This window comes from Pongo abelii, chromosome 23, assembly GCF_028885655.2.
Source record: "Pongo abelii isolate AG06213 chromosome 23, NHGRI_mPonAbe1-v2.0_pri, whole genome shotgun sequence".
Classification (NCBI taxonomy): domain Eukaryota; kingdom Metazoa; phylum Chordata; class Mammalia; order Primates; family Hominidae; genus Pongo; species Pongo abelii.
The window spans coordinates 46,329,660-46,351,599 of NC_085929.1; the positions used below are offsets into that span (position 1 = coordinate 46,329,660).

Sequence of the window (21,940 nt, forward strand, 5' to 3'; positions counted from 1 at the left end):
CTCTGCTTCCATTTACCTGAGAAATGCTTCAAAACACAGGAGATGGAGTGTACAATTACTGTACATCTTTCTTGGTAGATGACTTTTGAGATTAAAGATGTACAATTACTGTACATCTTTCTTGGTAGATGAATTTTGAGATTACTAGGGGAAAGGCATTTTTTAAGGTGAAAAGAGAAGAATAAGAAAGCAGAGCTGTTTCAGTAGATTTTTAAAATTAAATTTGAAATAGGTAGATAAGTGAAAAAGAACCAACTTTTACTGCTGGAGATCTTAAAAATGGAGTTGAGACAATTTTATTTCAGTATTTTGCTAACAATAGCACATAAAATTTGAGACACTGCCAGTAGTTCTCGCTTAAGAATAATGAGAAACAGGGAAAATTCACAAACCAAGTTAGATGCTCAACTCCAGGGACAAGGGAAAATAAACAGCCACTACAAAAGCAAGTTTTAATATTCAGTGGCTGACTCCTGGGTTAAGATAGCAAAGTGAAACTGCGACACAGAATTCCCATCACCCAGTACGCAATGAGATTTTTTTAAAAAGTCAATAGCAATCTAACATAGAAACAGATATAACTAAAATTTCTAAAAGAAAAAGAATAAAAATAACTGGTGGCCAAGAAAAGAAACAAGATCTAGGACATCCCTTCTCCCCCAAAAGCAATACTGGTAAGATGACAACAACCTTAGAGTTCTCATCAATATCCACATGTCTGGAAAAAAAGAGAACTGAATGGAGAATGCTTTCTTCCCACTTATGACAGAGAAGAGGTGAAAATAGCTAGAGAAAAAAAATGGGTGTAACAGTAAATAAAGGTGCTTACACTTCAACAGACATGAAAGCCACAGTTTGACACTGAATTGGGTGAAGGATCTAAAGCTTGAAGGTATCTCTCCCCCACAGGAATAGGACACATACCTCAACTTGGTAGAATGAGCAGGACCTTTTATAAGAGACTCAAAAACAGAGCAGAGTTCAGATATTCTAAAGAAGACCATACATGGCCTCAGCTGAGATCTGCTACAGAAAAATGGATAAAATAAAAAAAAAAAGCCCATAGACTGCAGCCTGGTGGAGAAAACAAACTGATCTCAGATATGGTGGGAAGAGTCAAGAAATCACTAAGTGTTTCTGAACAAACAACAGCCAAAGTTCATTGTGCTGACTCTGTATTAGCCCATTTACTTATAACAACTCCATCACAGGGCCCATGTTAACCCCATTTTACAGAAGGTGAAATTACAGCACAAGGGCTTAAGTAGCCAGTCCAAGGTCATACAACCAGTCAGGATTCAAATGCAGACAGTATGGCTTCAGGACCTGAGCCCTTAACCATTATACTCTACCACCTTCAAGAGACAGTGCCTAGTGAGAGCTGCCTAAGCATCAGCAAGATGTGAAGAAATGGCCTGGCAACTAAACAAACACATTCCAGTAGAAAAACAAGCAGAGAAGGAAGGAAGGAGAAGCATGAAAGAGAAAGAAAGGAAGACGGCATGCATAAAAGAAAGATCCCAAATGCAGAAGAAAATGTAGCTCAAGAAACAGAAGGAAAATTCCTCACAATATGGCATTCATTTTTGAAGTTATTGTAAATTATATCTTCCATAAAATTCATAATTGTGTCTTGTCACTACATAGTACAAAGCTAAGCATTTAAAAAATGTTTCTTGGCCTTACATGTTTCCTGTTTTTCTAGAAATGATTTTCATATTTGCTTCCTCTTTTTCTGTTGAGCTACTCTTTTCTCATTGATTTGCAGGAATTTTTTATATATTCTGGATACTAATCCTTTGTCAGTTATATGCGTTGGAAAATTTTCCCATTTTGCCGCTTGTTTTTGGTTTTTTTTTTTTTTCACTTTTACATGGTGTTTTTTTTCCCCCTCAAAATCTACTACAAAACTATAGTAATCAAAATAGGGTGGTTCTGACACAAAACCAGACATATAATCTGTTCCAATGGAACAGAACAGAGAGCCCAGAAATAAATCCATGCACTTATGGCCAACTGATCAACAAAGGTACCAAGAATACAAATGGGAAAGGACAGTTTATTTGATAAGTGGTGCTGGGAACACTGGATATCCACCACACATATAAAAATCAACTAAAAATGGATAAAAGACTTAAAGTGCCAGACCTGAATCTGTAAAACTACTAGAAGAAAACATAGAGAAAAGTTTCTTTTTGATACAGGGTCTTGGTCTGTCACCCAGATTGGAGTGCAGTGGCGTGATCACAGCTCATTGCAGCCTCTACCGCTCAGGCTCAAGCGGTCTTCCCATTTCTGCCTCCTGAATAGCTGGCACTGCAGGCACATGCCACCATGCCCAGCTAATTTTTTTTTTTTTTTTTCTTAAGAGACAGGGTCTTGCTGTGTTGCTCAGGATGGTCTCAAACTCCTGGGCTCAAGAAATCCTTCCGCCTTGATCTTCCAAAGTGCTGAGAGGCATGAGCCATCTGTAAAGGCATGAGCTACCACACCCAACAGGGAAAAACTTCTTGATATTGATCTGGGCAAAGAACTTTTGTATATGACCCCAAAAGCACAGAAAATAAAAGATAATATAGTTTTATTAGTTTTCTAATGGTGCTATAAGATCATTTGTTCTAATGATGCTATAACAAATTACCACAAACTTAGTGGCCTAAAACAACAAGCATTTATTATCTCGCAGTTCTGTAGTCAGCAGTGCAGGCAGGTTAAATGGGTTCTCTCTTTCTGGTTTCACAAAGCCAAAGTCAAGGCGTTGGCCAAGCTGAACTGTCATCTGGAAGCCCTGGGGAAGAATCCACTTCCAAGTTCAATACAGCTGTTGGCAGAATTCTGCTCCTTGCAACTGTGGGACTAAAGTCCCCATTTCCTTGCTGGCTGGCAACCAGGGGCCACGCTCACCTTCGAGGCCACTTGCATTCCTTATTACTCCATCTTCAAGCCAACAATAGTGCTTCAAATCCTTCTCACACTTGGAATCTTTCTGACTCCCTCTTTGGCCAGCAGCTAGAGAAAACTCTCTGCTTTTATTTTTTTTTTAATTAATTAATTTTTTTTTTTTTTTTTTTTTGAGACGGAGTCTTACTTTGTCACCAGGCTGGAGTGCAGTGGCACAATCTTGGCTCACTGCAACCTCCGCCTCCTGGGTTCAAGTGATTCTCCTGCCTCAGCCTCCCGAGTAGATGGGACTACAGGCATGCACCACCACACCCAGCTAATTTTTGTATTTTTAGTAGAGACAGGGTTTCACCATGTTGGCCAGGATGGTCTCGATCTCCTGACCTCATGATCCAGCCACCTTGGCCTCCCAAAGTGCTGGGATTACAGGTATGAGCCACAGCGCCCAGCCAACTCTCTGCTTTTAAAGGACTCATCTGATTAGATAGGGCCTACCAGAATAATACCTTTTTTGCCATAGAATATAACAATCATGGGGGTGGTAATTCATCATATTCACAGGTTCTGCCCACACTCAAAGGGGAGAGGAATGTATACAGGCAAGGGTCATGGGGCTTATCCTCAGAACTCTGCCTACCACAAATGTCAAATTCATAAACACTTTTAAAAAATAATGTGCACTTTTTCTGTTTATGAAATACTTCCCTATTTCAATGTAAAAAATATATTCTAAATTTTCTTCTAAACATTTCAAAGTTTTGCCTTTTTACCTTTAAATCCTTAATTCATCCCGGTAGAGACCTCATTTCATTTTTACAATATGGATAAAAAATTATACCAGTATTATTTATTGAGCAGTTCATTTTTTCTCCACTATTCAAGAATGCCACTTCTGTCATTTACTGATCCATAGTGGCCCAGGTCTGTTTTCTACGGTTATGGTTTGTTCCATTGGTCCATGCACCTATCCTGCATCCATACCACACTGTCAGGATCAGTCAAATTTTAGTCTTGTTATTTAGAAAGGCAAACCCTCCACCTTACTCTATTTTAGGAATGTTTTGGATACTCTTGAACTTTTGATTCTTCCAGGTAAATTTTGGAATCAGTACACCAAATTCAACTCTTAAAATCCTTTTTGGATTTTGATTGTAACTGCACTGAATCAGCGGTTCTCTACTGGGAACAATTTGGCCCCCAGGGGACATTTGGCAATGTCTGCAGACTTTTTTGATTCAATACAACAGAAAGGGATGTTTGCTAATAGCGTCCAGTGGGTACAGGCCAGGGATGATGCTAACTACCCTACAATGCACAGCCCCCACAACAAAGAATGATCTGTTTCAAAATATCAATAGTACCAAGGCTGAGAAACCCTCTGCTAAATCTAGACAATTTGGAGAGAACTGACATGTTTACATTATTATTTTGACAAACATGGAATATCTTTCCATTTATATAGGTCTTTAATGTATTTCAATTAAACATTATTACAGTGTACAGATTTTGTACTTCTTTTGTAAGACTTATTCCTAAATCAAGATTTTTAGCTATTATAAATGGTATCTTAAAAATTATGTTTAATATTTGTTGCTGATATATAGAATATAACTTGATTTTATGTTTTGATGTTATAGCCAGCCATCTTTCTAAAACTCATTATTTTTAATATGTCTGTAGATCTTTTGAAGTTTTCTATATGAAAATCCTATCATTTACAAATGATGCTCGTTTCTTCCATTTTGTTACTTACATTTTTAATTTCTCTTGCTTGTTTGACTGTGATGGCTAGGACCTCCACTACAAAGCTGACTTAGCAAGGAGAACTGAAGTCCTTTTCTTTCACCTTATTCTAAAAGAAACAGTCCCACATTCAAATGTATGGAAATTTTTTATTTATATTTTTTCTTAACTTCAAATTTAATGGTATTTTGGTAAGAAAACGTGTCCTATATGAAACAGATTTTTGGAAATGTAAAGACTTCCTTTATAACACATATAATCAATTATAAAATCCATATTTAAAAAAATGTTTTATGTCCTTCACCTATCGATAAAGATGTTTTGAAATTATCTACTATGATGGTAGATGTTTCAATTTCTTCCAATAGTTCTACCAACTTTTGCTTTATATACTTTGAAGTTATTTTACTGGGTATATTCACATTTAGAAATATTACATCTTCCTGGGAAACTGAGCATCTTATTATTACCCTTAATGCTCTTGGCTTTAAAGTCTCCTTTGCCTGTTATTAAGTAGCTATACCAGCCTTCTTTTAGTTTGTATATATCTGACTTACCTTTTTCCATACATTGCTTTCAATCTTTATGTGAATTTATGCTTGCAGCATATATCTGGATTTCTTTTTCCCCAATCTGATAGTCTCTGCCTTTTAATAGATGAGTTTAATCTATTATTATTTACTGTGATTATTAATCTATCTGGGCTTATTTCTATTATTTATTTTACTTTTTAATTTCCATTTGTTCCACTTTATGCTTTTTGCCCTTTATAAAATTTTATTTTTTCTCATTCTACTTCTTCTTGCTACTTGTCTGGAATTTATGCACTCTATTTCTCTTCTTTTAAAGTTTATTCTTGAAAGTTTATCACGCACGTTTACCTTTAAAAGTTTACATTCCAAGAGTATTCATTACCTTCTCTTAAAAACACAAGGACCTTTAGAACACAACTCTGGACCTGCTCACCCCCACTTAAATACCATGGCTACCCGCTATTCTAGTTGTCTTTTTCTTAACTCAAAAATTACATTTATACATCAAATGTTTATTACACATACATATCTATATTTATGTGTGTGTTTACCATTTATTCATTATTCTCTCTTGAATTTTCAACTATCTTTCTGCAATAATTTTCCTCTTTTTGAAGTATACCCTTTAATGCAGGTCTCATGGTTGTAAACTCTCTTCGTTCTTTTATTCATCTATAAATAATTATTTCATCCTCACCCTTAAATCATAGTCTTGCTGGTACACAATTATAGGCTGTTATTTTCCTTCAGCATTTCTAAGATACTATGTCACTGTTGTCAGGCTTCTATTGTAGAAGATGAGAAGTTTTCTGGTACAGTAATTAATTGTCATTCCTTTGTAGCAGTATCCTCCATATGGCTTAATTAATATTACTTTCATATTTTCCATTTTCTTTAGGCATATCTTCTAGCTCACTAAATACATTTTTTTAGTTCAGTAGTATTTCTCATTTCTGCAAGTTCCCTTTTTTCAAATTCATCCATTGAGTCCTAATAATCTCTTGATAATTGGTGATGCATGTGATTATATCCTTTACTTATGTAAATACACAGCTGTTCTGTATCTGACCTTTCCAGTATCTACACTCTTTGGGGTATTAAGTATGTTCTTTGCTGCTTACCTTCTCCTGTGGTGATATTGGATTGTGAGCTCATTGCTTGTCTTAAACTGGTGAAAATCCTATTGGACCTAACTTATGAACTGAGTACACTTTCTCAATTCAGTCCCCTTGAGGGTCTGGGTTCAGCATAGTAACCCAACGCTTTCCTTCCCAATGCTCAAGACAGGCCCCAAACTCATTCTCTGATCTACTAACAACTGCTCTTAAGCAACTCAACCCCTACAGTTACCTGCAGCTTCCCACAGGCAGAATGCCAAGTCACTCTGACTTCAGCTCACATGTGCTGTTCTTATTTTGTTTATTTTACATTTTTCAAAAAGAGAAACTTAGAGACTTCCCCATACTTCTTGTGAGGCCAGTAGTGTCGCAAATAGTGTGTCACTTCCAGTCTTTGGTTATTGTGCAGTAAATGGAGTTCCTAGTCTCATTGCCTGAAGGAGAACTTTAATATTTTTTACTAAAAAACAGCATATAATTCCATTTTTATAAAAATAATTTCTCCCTAGCTATCCATCTCTCTCTATGTATGTATAGATTTTTTTAAAATGCTGGCCAGGCATGATGGCTCACCCCCGTAATCCTAGCACTGTGGGAGGCTGAGGCGAGCAGATCGCTTAAGCCAAGGAGCTTGAGACCTTCCTGGGCAACATGGTGAAACTTTGTTTCTATCAAAAAAAAAAAAAACCCAAAACCCAAAATTAGCTGGTGTGGTGGCGCATGCCTGCAGTCCCAGCTACTTGGGAGGCTGAGGTGGGAGGATTACCTGAGCCCAGGGAGGTCAAGGTGGCAGTGAACTGTGATGGTGCCACTGTACTTCAGCCTGGACAACAGAGTGAGAGCCTGTCTCACAAAAAAGATGCCTAGAATTGCAATCATCTGATATTAATGATGGTTATTTCTGAGTAATTATATAACAAGCCTATATTGTTTTTACAAGAGTATAATGGTTTTCTGAAACAAAAATAAAAAAGAAACAGTTATGCATAGCCTAACAACAGGGATGCTTTCTGAGAAATGCATTGCTAGGCAATTTCATTGTTGTACAAACATCACAGAGTGTACTTACACACATTGAGATGGTAGAGCTTACTACACACCTGGGCTATATGGTATAGCCTATTGCTCCTAAGCAATGAACTTGTATAGCATATTACTGTACTGAATGTGGTAGGCAATTGTAACACAAGGACAATTGTAACACAATGGTAAGAATTTGTGTGTCTAAACATATCTAAACATAGAAAAGGTACAGTAAAAATATAATCTTATGGGACCAGTATCATACACGCAGTCCACCATTGACTGAAACATCATTATATGACACATGACTATTCTAAGATGTTAACAGTGGTCGGTTTAGGGTGGTACAGATACAAATTATTTTTATATATTTATTTTTAAATTTAAAAGATCAGCTGATTGACATTTATCAATGCAAATGTTTTAGTTACAACCACAGTTTGTACCATAAGCCCTGCCATCTCATCTACATGTGGCAAGGCAACCAAGCATGACTCCACATCAACCCTGTTAGTACAAAGCTCTTTGTAGGAAGTAACAACATCAACATTGCTGTTTTTTAATTATAAAAGCATGACAACTACTTTGCAGTACAGCAAGTCCTCATTTAATGATGTCCATAGTCTCTTGGAAATTGCTACTTTAAGAGAAACAATGTATAATGAAACCAATTTTACCATAAGCTAATTAATATAAACAAGAACTAAGTTCCTACAGCGTATTTCTAGTCACAAAAATTTCACCAAACTTCTAAAGACCAAAACATTTGGGAGGCCGAGGCAGGCAGATCACAAGGTCAGGAGTTTGAGACCAGCCTGGCCAATATGGTGAAACCCTGTCTCTACTAAAAAAAATACAAAAATGAGTTGGGTGTAGTGGCAGGCGCCTGTGGTCCCAGATACTTAGGAGGCTGAGGCAGGAGAATCACTTGAATCTGAGAGGCATTGCAGTGAGCTGCAATCGTGCCACTGCACTCTAGCCTTGGCGACAGAGTGAGACTCTGTCTCAAAACAAACAACAACAAAAAAACAAAACACCTTTCTTCTTCTTCTTCTTCTTTTTTTTTTTTTTGAGATGGAGTCTTGCTGTGTCACCCAGTCTGGAGTACAGTGGTGTGATCTCAGCTCACTGCAACCTCTGCCTCCCAGGTTCAAGCAATTCTCCTGCCTCAGCCTCCTGAGTAGCTAGGACTACAGGCAACTGCCATCATGCCTGGCTAATTTTTGTATTTTTACTAGAGATAGGGGTTTCACCATTTTGGCCAGGCTGGTCTTGAACTCCTGGCCTCAGGTTATCTGCCTGCCTTGGCCTCCCAAAGTGCTGGGATTGCAGGCATGAGCCACTGTGCCTGGCCTACTTTTATTATTACAGGTTGAAATAAATGTGAGCTATACGTACATTTAAGGAAGATTAGTAAAAACAAGTAAGATGATTCATCTGCTCCCTTCAGGGTCACAGGTGGCTGGAGCCCATCCTGGAAGCTCAGGGCACAAGGTGGGAACCATCCCTGGACAGGGATGCCGCTTCATTGTGGAGTGCACTCACACCCACTCCACACTCACTTGGGCTGGGACCATTCAGACATGCTGATTCACCTGCTGTGCACATCCTTGGGAGGTGGGAGAAAAGTAGAGAACATGGAGAAAGCCCAGGCAGACGGGGAGAGTGTGCAAACTCTACACAGACAGGGGCCTCAGCCGGGAATTGATGTTTTTCTCATCAGTTATAACAACATTGAACAAAAGGATGTTGTTCAAGGACCTACTGTATAATTTTGGTTCAACAGCAATGATAGTTTTCAGGGAAATTTTTCCATGATATGGAATGCTATTACATTTGACACAGACCAGAGTAATCCTTAATACAGGTAAAGTTCTGTTGCAAAGAATGATGCTAGTGAAGAGCTCTTTATGGAAGATCAGATGACCAACACAGGTAAAGTTTTGCTGGTCTGGCTGTAAGTAGTGCCTCTGGAGATCATTTTTGTAATAACTGTTGCCTCTACAAAAATGGCCTGACGCTTAGAGCTGAGTTATAATTGTCCTTTTTGTATTGTTCTGTCTTGCCATCAAGCAGCAATGATCCTTCAGCCCATCTCTTCCTTCAAACTTCAAAAGCATCTAAACAAAAACCACCCAAGCTATCTACTAGAATTAAAACTTGGGAAAACATCCAAGAAAAGAAAAAAAAAGAAGTAGAAGTGGTGATGTGTATATAACACCTTCTTTAAAGTGCCTCTTTTCCCTTGCTGATTCACCATAAAGAAGGGAGGCACAGCTGTTTCAGCTCTAGGTCCTAAAGGCTGGAAATCACATTTCCTGCATTCAATTTTACATTTCGCTGTAACTAAATAACTTAGAGACATCCTAAGACTCCTTCTAATGAAAATTTACCTGTATGATATCATCACTTGCCTCCATTTTCTCTAATGCAAATGTTAGTCAATTTCAATTTCTCTCTTTCTTCTCCAATACATCATCCACTTACCCCCATTGCCTCTCTACAGTCTATCTTTAAACACTACTGTTTCCTCATTTCTATAACCCTAGGAGCAGGTCCTGGATGCCTGGATTGAAACAACTGTCTCTTACAAGCTTCATTCAATTTGTATCTCCTTCATTTCTACACAAAGCAATAAGAATTATCTTCCACAAATAGCTGTTTTCAGTAATAAGGAAGCTCAGTTCTGTGACTAAGCTAAACATTCCTTCTGTTCTCCAAGGCCTACAATGGTTCCTAGTTGCTACTCATATCAAATTGAGTCTATTAGGTCATTTATGAATTGCTGTGAGTACTCTCAGCTATCTGCCCCTACTGTTTTACATATTCAAATTTATATTTTTATTCCATTTAGTCAGACAACTCTATATTACCATGCTTAATCTGTGTCTTGCTTGTATTCTTTACCACTATTGTAGAAATGATTTGTGGTCCCCAGCATTTATTCTCTCCATCTTCCTTAATAACAGAATCTCTTAACTTTCATCTGGGCACATGATATTTCTCAACCTCCTTTGTAGCTAGGAGTGTCAGTGGGACTAAGTACTAAACAATAATATGTCAGCTAAAATGTTATAAGCAACTTTTAACAAGTGTCCTTGTTAAAAAAAAAAAGAAAGAAAAAAAAAAGGGAAGAGACATTCATATTTTCAATCTCCCTTCCTCTCTACTGGCTAGAAGGCAGATGTGATGGCTGGAGCTCAAGCAGCAATGAATCAAAAAGTGGAAGTGGACCATGAAGTGGAACTTAAACACTGAGTTTGGTGGAGCAATGAGACTCAAAAATAGCCCTGAAGCCGACAGCGTAGAGAGCTGTATCAGTCATAGAATACCTACAAGAGAGTATTTCAGAAGAGAGAAATAAATTTGTATGTTTAAGCTGCTAGCATTTTTGTGGCCTCTACTATCATAACTTGTGGATGCACCTCCTTCTAACTAATCTACCGATCTTTTGAGTTTTAATTTGCTACTTCTCCTGTCCCATTAAGAATGTCCCCCTCGTGGCCGGGCGCGGTGGCTCACGCCTGTAATCCCAGCACTTTGGGAGGCTGAGGTGGGCAGATCACCTGAGGTCGGGAGTTCAAGACTAGTCTGACCAACATGGAGAAATCCCATCTCTACTAAAGATACAAAATTAGCCGGGTATGGTGGCACGTGCCTGTAATCCCAGCTACTCGGGAGGCTGAGGCAGGAGAATCACTTGAACCTGAGAGGCAGAGGTTGCGGTGAGCCAAGATTGCGCCATTGCACTCCAGCCTGGGCAACAAGAGTGAAACTTCATCTCAAAAAAAAAAAAAAGAATGTCCCCTCAATTTCTTATTTTTTCCCACCCCAATTCCAAACTGTCAGTTTTTAAAATACAGCTTCAGATTCAAATGCCTACATGGAATTGGTTAGTATTGCCAAGTTTACCTAATCCAATTACTCTTTTTTGAACACAGACACACACATCTGTATATCTAGGATGTATTCATATATAAAGCAGATAAATGAAATAAAAATAACAGATTTTAAAACAAATTTACTACAGATTTTACATCCAAACATTCACTGTTCACTTTAAATGGTACTCTTACTATAGATTTACAATAATGATGCCATCATTGACTAAAGCTTTTTTAGAATATCTTTTTGTGAAACATATTTAAAAGCACATGGTAGCAAGATCTTGTCTCGAAAAAATATTTTTTCAAGTCAGCTGGGTGTGGCGGTGTGTGCCTGTAGTCCCAGCTAGTTGGTAGGCTAAGCCAGGAGGATTACTTGAGTCCAGTAGTTCAAGGCTGCAGTGAGTCATTATCACACCACTGCGCTCCTGCCGGGGTGACAGAGCAAGACCCTGTCTCAAAAAAAAAAAAAAAAGGAGAAGAAAAAGCACACAGTACATCACAAGCTATAGCCTCCATTAGAGCAGAAATACAGTCAATTTCAGATGACCAACACAGGTAGGTGTTGTTCTACCAGGCTTAGAACAATGTCTGGCATTATAGTGAGCAGACACTCAATATGTGTTTGTAGTATTAAAAAATAATAAATTGTAGCAAAACTTCATTTGAAAGTGGATTCACTTTTTTAAAATAGTCAAGTCATTCATAGCTCAGTGTAGTGAATGTCATAAAGATGGAGAATATCATTTTAGGTTTAAAAATGCAATCTGTGGGGCCGGGCGCGGTGGCTCATGCCTGTAATCCCAGCACTTTGGGAGGCCGAGGCAGGCAGATCTTCTGAGATCAGGAGTTCGAGACCAGCCTGACCAACATGAAGAAACCCCGTCTCTACTTAAAATACAAAATTAGCCAGGCATGATGGTGTATGCCTGTAATCCCAGCTACTCTGGAAGGCTGAGGCAGGAGAATCGCCTGAACCCTGGAGGCGGCGGTTGCAGTGAGCCGAGATGGCGCCATTGCATTCCAGCCTGGGCAACAAGAGTGAAACTCCATCTCAAAAAAAAAAAAAAAAAAAAAAAAAAATGCAATCTGTGACTACAAAACAATAAACTAGAATTTCTTGCATGAATCATAAAATCAGAGTTGGATTACTTCTGTATCAATTTAGGGATTCATTTTCTAAGCTTACAATTCACCAGGCCAAGTTCGCTCCAGTTTCAGAGCATCTACCCTGCTGTTCCCTCTGCCTGATATACAGGCACACCTTGAAGATACTGTAGTGGGTTGGGTTCCAGATTACTGCAATAAAGCAAATATTCCAATAAAGCGACTCACACAAACTTTTTTGTTTCCCAGTGCATATAAAAGTTATGTTTACATTAAACTGCAGTCTACTTAGTAGACTAAGTATGCAATACCATGTTGCCTAAAAAATATATATACGTAACTTAATTAAATAATACTTTATTGCTAATTTAAAAAGGCTAACAATCATCTGAGCCTTCAGCAAGTCTTCATCTTTTTGCTGGTGGAGGGTCTTGTCTCCATGTTGAGGGCTGCTGATAGATCAGGGTGGTTGCTGCTGAAGGTTGGGAAAGCTGTGGCAATTTTTTAAAGTAAGACAACAATAAAGCCTGCAACATCAACTGACTCTTCCTTTCACAAAAGATTTATCTGTAGCATGCAATGCTGTTTGATAGCATTTTACCCACAGTAGAACTTCTTTCAAAATTGGAGTCAATCCTCTCTAATCCTGCCACTGCTTTATCTACTAAGTTTATGTAATATTCTGAATTCTTTGTTGGCATTGCAACAATGTTCACAGCTTCTTCACAGGAGTAGATTTCAACTCAAGAAACCACTTTCTTTGCTCATCCATAAGAAGTAACTCCTCATCTGTTCAAGTTTGATCATGAGATTGCAGCAATCCAGTCACATCTTCAGGCTCCACTTCTAATTCTAGTTCTCTTGCTATTTCCAGCACATCTGCAGTTCCTTCCTCCACTGAAGTCTTGAACCCCTCAAAGTCATCCATAAGGGTTGGAATCCACTTCTTTCAAACTCCTGTTAATGTTGAAATTTTGGCTTCCTCCCATGAATCACAAATGTTCTTAATGGCATCTAGAATGGTGAATCTTTTCCAGAAGGTTTTTAATTTACTTTGCTCAGATCCATCAGAGGAATCACTATCTATGGAAGATATAGCTTTATGAAATGTATTTCTTCAGTAATAAGACTTGAAAGTTGAAATCACTCCTTGATCAATGGGCTGAAGAATAAACACTGTGTGTTAGCAAGCACGAAAACAACATTAATCTCCTTGTACATCTCCATCAGAGCTCTTGGGTGACCAGGTGCATTGTCAATGAGCAGTAATATTTTTAAAGAAATCTTAAGGGCACTAGGATTTTGGGAATGGTAAAGGAGCAGTTGGCTTCAACTTAAAGTCACCAGTTGCATTAGTCCCTAACAAGAGAGTCAGCCTGTCCTTTGAAGCTTTGAAGCCAGGCATTGACTTCTCCTCTCTAGCTATGAGAGTCCTAGATGGCATCTTTTTCCAACAAAAGGCTATTTCACCCACATTGAAAATCTGTTTAGTGTAGCCCCCTTCATCAATTACCTTAGCTAGATCTTCTGGATAACTTGCTACAGCTTCTCCATCAGTACTTGCTGCTTCACTTTGTACTTGTATGTTATGGTGACAGTTGCTTTCCTTAAACCTCATGAACCAACCTCTGCTAGCTTCAAGATTTTCTTCTGCAGTTTCCTCTTCTCGCTCAGTCTTTGCAGAATTAAAGACAGAACCTTGCTCTAGATTAGGCTTTGGCTTAAGTGATAATGGGGCTAGTTGGATCTTCTATCCAGACCATGCAATCTTTCTCCATATCAGCAATAAAGCTGTTTCCCATTCTTATCATTCCTGTATTCACTGGAGCAGCACTTCTAATTTCCTTCCAGAACTTTTCCTTTACATTCATAACTTAGCTAACTGTTTGGCACAGGAGGCCTACCTTTCAGCCTGTTTCGGCTTTCAACATGCCTTTCTCACTAAGTTTAACCATTTCTAGCTTTTGAATTAAAGTGAGAAACCTGCGACTCTTCCTTACACTTGAACACTTAGAGGCCATTGTAGGGTTATCAATTGGCTTAATTTCAATATTGTTGACTCTCAGGGACTAGGGAGACCCAAGGAGAGAGAGAGAGAGACCGGGATCAGTGAAGCAGCCAGAACACACATGACATCTATCAATAAGTTCACTGGTCTTCTACAGCCATGGTTTGTGGTACCCCAAAACAATTACAACAGTAACATCTAAGATCACTGATCATAGATCACCATGACACATATAATAATAAGGAAAAAGTTAAAAACATTGCAAGAACTACCAAAATGTGACACAGACACAAAGTATGCACATGCTGTTAGAAAAATGGTGCCAATAAACTTCTTGGGTGCAGGATTGCCACAAACCTTCAATTTGTAAAATATGCGTTATCTGTGAAGTGTAATTAAGCAAAGTGCAATCGATCGAGGTATGCCTGTATATGGGTTGCTCCCTCACTTCATTCAGGTCTGTTTAAAGATTCACTTCCTCCAAAAGGCCCTCTCTCATTACGTGACCTAAAATAAACCCACCCCTGTAACTCTGTTCCCTGACCCTGCTTTCCTTTTCTTTATAGGACTTGTTATTATCTGACATATTTTATGCTTGTGACAGAGACATCCCAGTCTCTACCACTAGAATGTTAGTTCCATGATAAAAGAAAATTTATTTTATTCACTCCTATAGTTCCAAATTTCTGCTGAATATCCAAATTTTAAATAAATTCAATAATTATGTGTTTACAATGAAAGAAGAAAACTGACAAAGGAAAAAGGAAGAGTAAGAAAGGTAACATCGAAGAAGCAAAAGAGGGGAAGAAACTCTGGATGAGTCATAATTGGTTATTCTTCTCTGTTACTCTGTTTTTAGCATCAGTTTGATTTAAAGGCTCCCATGAGAAAATTTCAAAATGAGTGGCTGTCTCTTTTGGAGATTTATTTCAAAAGAATCAGATCCCCTAAAGATCCCACCACTTTTAGAAGCAGGTAGGTAGTATTTGCTGCTATAATTACAATGGCTACCCTCTTATAATGTCTGTCTCCAATCCCAAGTGTGGATGTTCACTCAATGTCCCATTGGGTGAACATTTGAAACTCTTGATTAAGTCAGAAAAGTACCTGAATGATTTTTAGCAAGATTAACTTGTGTTGGTATTACTAGTAACATTGTTACATTTTTGCACTTAACTGACAGTTGGAATTATCTATTTGTACTGAATACAAAGGGACAGTTCTCTAAGTCACATTTCATTAATGTTTTTGCTTCCTCAAGCTGTCCATTTCTCATACACAACTTATCAACAGGGTTTCTACTGGAGAAGTTAGAGCAAAATGATATTTTTTTAAGTTTTAGCAAATGTGGTAGAAAAGATGATAGCATTTTTCTACTCATGTCTATTATAACATTATAAATAAATCCCTCTTTTATAAAAGTTCAGTAGTCCATATTTAAAGTTTTAAGCAAAGGAAAGGGTACAAGGTATTGTCCTAGAATAATTTTAGAGCACTTTTAGGATTCTAAAGCATACTTTAGAAAATTTCAATTATTTGATTTATGTTATAGGATCAAAGAGACCTCATACGCACATATCCAGACACCTAGTCTTAGAAAACTGTACTCCTTCACTTTCCAGTTAAGGATAAAAATCTTAAAATTGAATCACGATGCCAAATAGGGTAGTCACTAGTTTAATACCTTAAAAGCTCAAAAACATTTTATTTGAATCAAAGATAACTGCATTCAGAAAACAGTCACAAAATTGGGCCGGGCACAGTGGCTCACGCCTATAATCCCAGCACTTTCGGAGGCCAAGGCAGGAGGATCACTTGAGGTCAGGAGTTCGAGACCAGCCTGGGCAACGTGCTGAAACCCTGTCTCTACTAAAAATACAAAAATTAGCTGGGCATGGTGATGGGTGCCTGTAATCCCAGCTACTCAGGAGGCTGAGTCAGGAGAATTGCTTGAACCCAGGAGACGGAGGTTGCAGTGAGCTGAGATGGTGCCACTACACTCCAGCCTAGGAGACAGAGCAAGATTCCGTCTCAAAAATAAATAAATAAATAAAGCAAACAAACAAATAAACTTAAAAAAGGTCATAAAATCATCTATTGAATATTCTTCATCGTTGTTTTCTATAGTATGAAGCCTAATATGGTAATAGTAATACTAAATAATAATTTAGTACTAAAACATAATATTTTATATTTTTAAATCGTTTTTAATGATACCTGTTGCATTTTAGGCCAGTGTTCATTATACGTACTTTTATTATGTAACCTTCCAAACTTAGGAAGCTTATACTTCTTCTCTGAAGCAGAAATATCTGGTATGGGGGCAGAAGTGCATGCTGTCAGTGAGTTACTTGAACCAAGTGGTCTTTTAGAAAACAATATGGAGTAGGAGGTACGCTGTCTAGTCCGACATGCCACTTCCCTCTCTTTACACAGCAACTGTTCATCCATCAGCAATGTGATGACTTGCTTAGATTTTTCCCGGATATAATAACCTGAAAAATACATTGAATCTGCTTAGAAAAGGAAATACTAGTTAAGGCTATAATTAATTTTTATTCTACAGAAATTTTTTTAAAAATAAGAATCTCAGCAGTGAAAAAACCTGCAGCAAATAAAGAACTACTGACAAGTATATTCCTTTTCTTATACTTTAAAAGGTAAATAAGTCATTAATATATGATAAAATTATATACTGGCATTACATTTTTCACTTTAAATACATTATTGGATTTTCCTTTTAAAAGCAATATATGGCTGGGTGTGGTGGCTCATGGCTGTAATCCCAGCACTTTGGGAGGCTGAGGTGGGCAGATCATGAGGTCAGGAAATCAAGACCATCCTGGCCAATATGGTGAAACCATGTCTCTACTAAAACACAAAAAACTAGCTGGGCATGGTGGCATGTGCCTGTAGTCTCAGCTACTCAGGAGGCTGAGACAGGGGAATCACTTGAACCCAAGAGGCAGAGGTTGCAGTGAGCTGAGATTGCACCACTGCACTCCAGCTTGGCAAGAGAGCGAGACTCTGTCTCAAAAAAAAAAAAAAAAAAAAAAAACAGAAAAAAAGCAATATATACTTTGCAATAATCAAACAATATAGGCATACAAAGAAGGGGTATGAATTAGATCTAGATATACTGACCTAGATGTATGACCAGGACACGTGGTTAAAGATTTAAAGTAACATACACAATATGATTTGAAGCTGTAACATATAGAGGAAAAGAAACCACTATATATGTATATGGAGGAGAGAAGCAGATAGAGAAATACATACAACTGTGGTTTGAATGTATCCCCTCCAAAATTCAAGTACTGCCAATGTGATAGTATTAAGAGGTGGAGCGTTTAAGAGGTGATTATGCCATGAGGTCACCTCATTTGTGAACAGAATAAAGGTCTTTATAAAAGAGGCTTCTCACAGCATTTGTCTCTTGCTTGCCTTCCACCATCCCCTTTTGGACCTTCTGTCACATGAGGACACAGCATTTCTCCCTTCCAGAGGATGCAGCATCAAGATGCCATCTTGGAAGCAGACAGCAGCCCTCACTAGACAACTGAACCTGCCAGTGCCCTGAACCTGGACTCTCCAGCCTCCAGAACCATGAGAAAATAAATTTCTCTTCTTTCTAAATTACCCAGTCTGTGACACTCTGTTATAGCAGCGCAAGCAGACTAAGACAGATAGACAGATAGGCAAGAATATAGGAAGGCAGGCAGGCAAACAGATGGCATACTCACAATATTGTTAACATCTGTTACCTTACGGGGTACAGTTGGGGTGGGACAAGAAAAGGGAGAGCAATTGGCTTTTCTCTGACGTAACATCCTATCAAAACAATTTGCTGCTTTTTAACAGAGTGACAGAGCACAGTCAAAGACAAGAATTCTAGTGATAATGATAGCTCTGTCCTTAACCATCTGTGTGACTTTGAGTCAGTCAGGTGGTCTATCTGGGCCTCAGTCCTCTATCTGAAAAGTAGCACAAGCAATATCTGTCTGGTTGAATTCCCAGATACAAAGGTACACTGTAACCTATAACTCACTTGAATTTAAGGTATTACTATTATTTCAACCTTCTTCCTAGAAAAACGATAAAGGAAATCACTTACCTTTCTCCATCTTGGGATGAACTCACAAACATGGCTTCCCAAGCCACCTTTCAAAAATAAACTGAAAAGTCCCTAATGATCCACTTGTATGTTCATTTTGTGCTCTAGGTCTGTAATGTTTTCTAACTATAATTTACTAGCAGTGGAAGTGATGAGAAATGGTCAAATTTGGGGTATATTTAGATGACAGTGGCCAACAATGATCTCTCACTGCGGGTCACTTCATTAAGGATTGGTGTGGACAGTGTCAGAAACTTTTGCTCAAGTTGTCATCTTTTCCAAGATTATTTTATCTAATCTCACTTCTTAGTTATTTCTTCCTTCCAAATCTACTTTATAACTGCTTCAAATCATATCATTCTAAACACCCTTAGCTTCCTATGATCAGTTTGCATTCCATAACCCGAATTTCCACAATGTTTTGGGAAACCATTCAGTGTCGTGTGATAAACAGAAGTCGGCTGTGAATTTTAGCCTTTGGGAACAATATGTCAGACACTTATCTTTCCCCTGAAAAATGGACAAAGCTTGGTTTTGGAGGCACAAAGAACATGTTTTCCCATTTTTAACATCAGGAACTCAACTCCTTCCACCTTCCCCCTCATTCCTTCTACTTTAGCTACCCTGGTGCTTTATTCTGCAATCCCACCAAGCTCTTCATCTACTTAGAGCCATGTTTTGGCTGTTGCTTCTGCCAGGAACTCTTTGTGTGGCTCTATCCCTGATTCATTCAGGTCTCTTCTCAAGTGTCACCTCCTCAGAGAATCTCCCTTCTGCCTACCCTTTCTAAAATAGCCCCACCCTCATCACTCTCTATTCCTTTATCCTGCTTTATTTTTCACCTTCGCATTTATCATTACCTAATATTATATATTTATTGGTTTACTTATTTATTGTTTGTTTCCTCACCAAAAATATAAGCTCCATGAGGGGCAGAGAAGTCTCATTTTAGATACTGATATCTTCAGTGTCTGCAAGAGTAACTGGCACACAGTAGATGCTCAGTAAATATTTACTGAGTGACCAAGGTGGATGGATCACTTGAGGCCAGGAGTTCGAGACCAGCCTGGGCAACATGGTGAAACCCCGTCTCTACTACAAACACAAAAGTTAGCTGGGCACGGTGGTGCACACCTGTAATCCCAACTACTCAGGTGGCTGAGGGATGACAATCGCTTGAACCCAGGAGGCAGAGGTTGCAGTGAGCTGAGACTGGGCCATGGCACTCCAGCCTCTCCAGCCTGGGTGACAGCGTGAGACTCAGTTTCAAAAACAAAACAAAACAAAACAAAACAAAAAATTTACTGAGTGAATTAATCATAAGGGAATAAATTACCAAAAAGCTGCTAATTTTCTTCTTGACAGTGTAACTGGAACCAGATTGATGAAAAATACTAAGTCAATTTACAACTTAGCTGCCTAAGACAGTTGCTTGGCCTGAAATAATTTCTTGTAACACTGCTCTAATTAAGCTAGAACTAGAAATTATGGAATAGATATGAAATATTCTCCTTGGAGTCTGTGTGGATTGGTGGGATTTGAGGGCAGCTGCAATAGTTCTAAGAGACAAGCAGTTACACCAAGCAAAGAGCCAGTTGCAACAGTGGAGGACTTCTCTCCAGACCATCAGAGCCCCTCCCTGAGGTAGGAGTCACCAGCACCAGGGAGATCATGCCACAGCAGTTCACCAAACATAGGGAAGAAATCACCCAGAAGTGAGCTTCTGCCCACTACCCTAGCTTCCTATCATCCTAGAGAAGGTACTAGAGATACTAGGTACTAGCCTGGCTGTTCGAAAGCATCAAAGTTGAAAGCGAGAAAATCTAAGAAGAACCTAATAAACCTGCTTCAAGGATGAGTTAAATAACAATAACAGTAATAATTAGCACCTTCTTACTACTAAACAATATGTTTCTGAAAAGAAAGGGAGGACAGCATACTAACAAAGAATAGTACTGAAAGTAGAAAACTTAGGCAGCAAAATTCAGAAATGGAGTTGGAAGTAGAAAACATGGATTCTCTGAAATCAGAACTTAAACTAGTCCAACAGATCAATACCCAAGGATATTACATAAAACACATCAAGATAAAAAGGTTGTTAGATGAGGTGCAGGTTAAAGTGAAAATAAAGCTATATACAGTTTTAATTGGGAATCTTTTGGCTCTAAGTGACAGAAACTCCATTTGAACTGGGTAAGGCAAAAGCCAAGGAAAACCAGGGGTTGCAACTAAGCCTCAGGTACGAAGGAAGTCAAGACTGGAAAACTACCAGGACATCTCTCCCCTGCCATCTCTGCTTCTCTAGGAAATGCTTGCATTTTCTCTTCTTCCAAGTTGGCTTCTTTTATCTGGATGGTTATGGCCACCAACAGCTCTAGATTCACACTGCCACCTGAGAAGTCTCCCTCTTCCTTAAATTTGGAGTATCAGGAGAAGGACTTCAAGTGACCCAGCTTGAAACAGTCACATGCCCATCACCATGGCCATAGGGTGTGATGCTACAATTGGCAACCTCAATGAGAGCACGACAGGGGAGTGAAGGTAGGATCCAGGTGATAGAAAAATGAACAAGTAGACAGCCAACTTGAGGAGTCCTCCCAAACAAACAAACAAAAGGACAAGGAAATCAAATTAGTAGAGCAACTATGCAAGAGATCAAGGTCCAAGGACATTCATTTATGCAGTCAGTTAATAATTTCTGGAATACTTATGTTTCAGGAAGTATTCTAAGCAATGGGAGTGCAAGTCAGAAAAAAAGAGACAAGGTCCCTACACTTGTGACACTTACATTGTAGTTGGTTGAAACAGCCAATAATCATAAGATAATTTCAGATAAAATAAATGCTCTAAAGGAAATAAAGAAGGGTGATGTGCCCGACTCTAATTTTGGGTGTGGTCACGGAAAGTCTTGCAGAAGAGGTAACATGGCTGAGTCTTGAATAGTAAGAAGCAGCCAGCTCTGCACAGACATTAGGGCAGAGTGCGCCAGACAGGGAACAGCTCCAATTTCTTCGGGAAAGCCTTCCACGGACAGTGAACACCCTCTCCCGCTGCGCCCTATGCAGACATGGGCCTCTGACTTGGCCAGGCCCTGCTTTCAAACACTCTCACAGTACCTTATCCTTGTCTTTCACAGCACTTCCACAGTTAGTCATTGCCCATTTGGTAACTGTCTTTTCCCTCCAATTAACTGTGACATCCACGAAGGCCAGACTATGCTTGTTTGTTTAAGAGACACTTAAGAAAAGTTTGTGAAATGAATGAATATGCTGAGGAAAAGTTTTCCAAATGCTGAGGAGAAATCTACATACTTTTTTTTTTTTGAGATGGAGTCTCGCTCTGTCGCCCAGGCTGGAATGCAGTGGCGCGATCTCGGCTCACTGCAAGCTCTGCCTCCCGGGTTCAAGCGATTCTCCTGCCTCAATCTCCCGAGTAGCTGGGACTACAGGCAACCGCCACCAGGCCCGGCTAATTTTTTTGTATTTTTAGTAGAGATGGGGTTTCACCGT

The 21,940-nt window shown here is 38.8% G+C and overlaps 1 protein-coding gene across 6 annotated transcripts in view; it reads right to left on the minus strand.

Moving 5' to 3' along the window:
- Positions 1 to 21,940, minus strand: part of ENTHD1 (ENTH domain containing 1) — a 167,742-nt gene that overhangs the window by 120,365 nt on the left and 25,437 nt on the right. For all 6 annotated transcript variants that reach the window (XM_054543490.2, XM_024239971.3, XM_054543489.2 and 3 more), the window contains exon 3: positions 16,570 to 16,812. In XM_054543490.2, coding sequence (XP_054399465.1) covers positions 16,570 to 16,812 — 243 coding nt within the window. The remainder of the gene's footprint in view (positions 1 to 16,569; positions 16,813 to 21,940) is intronic.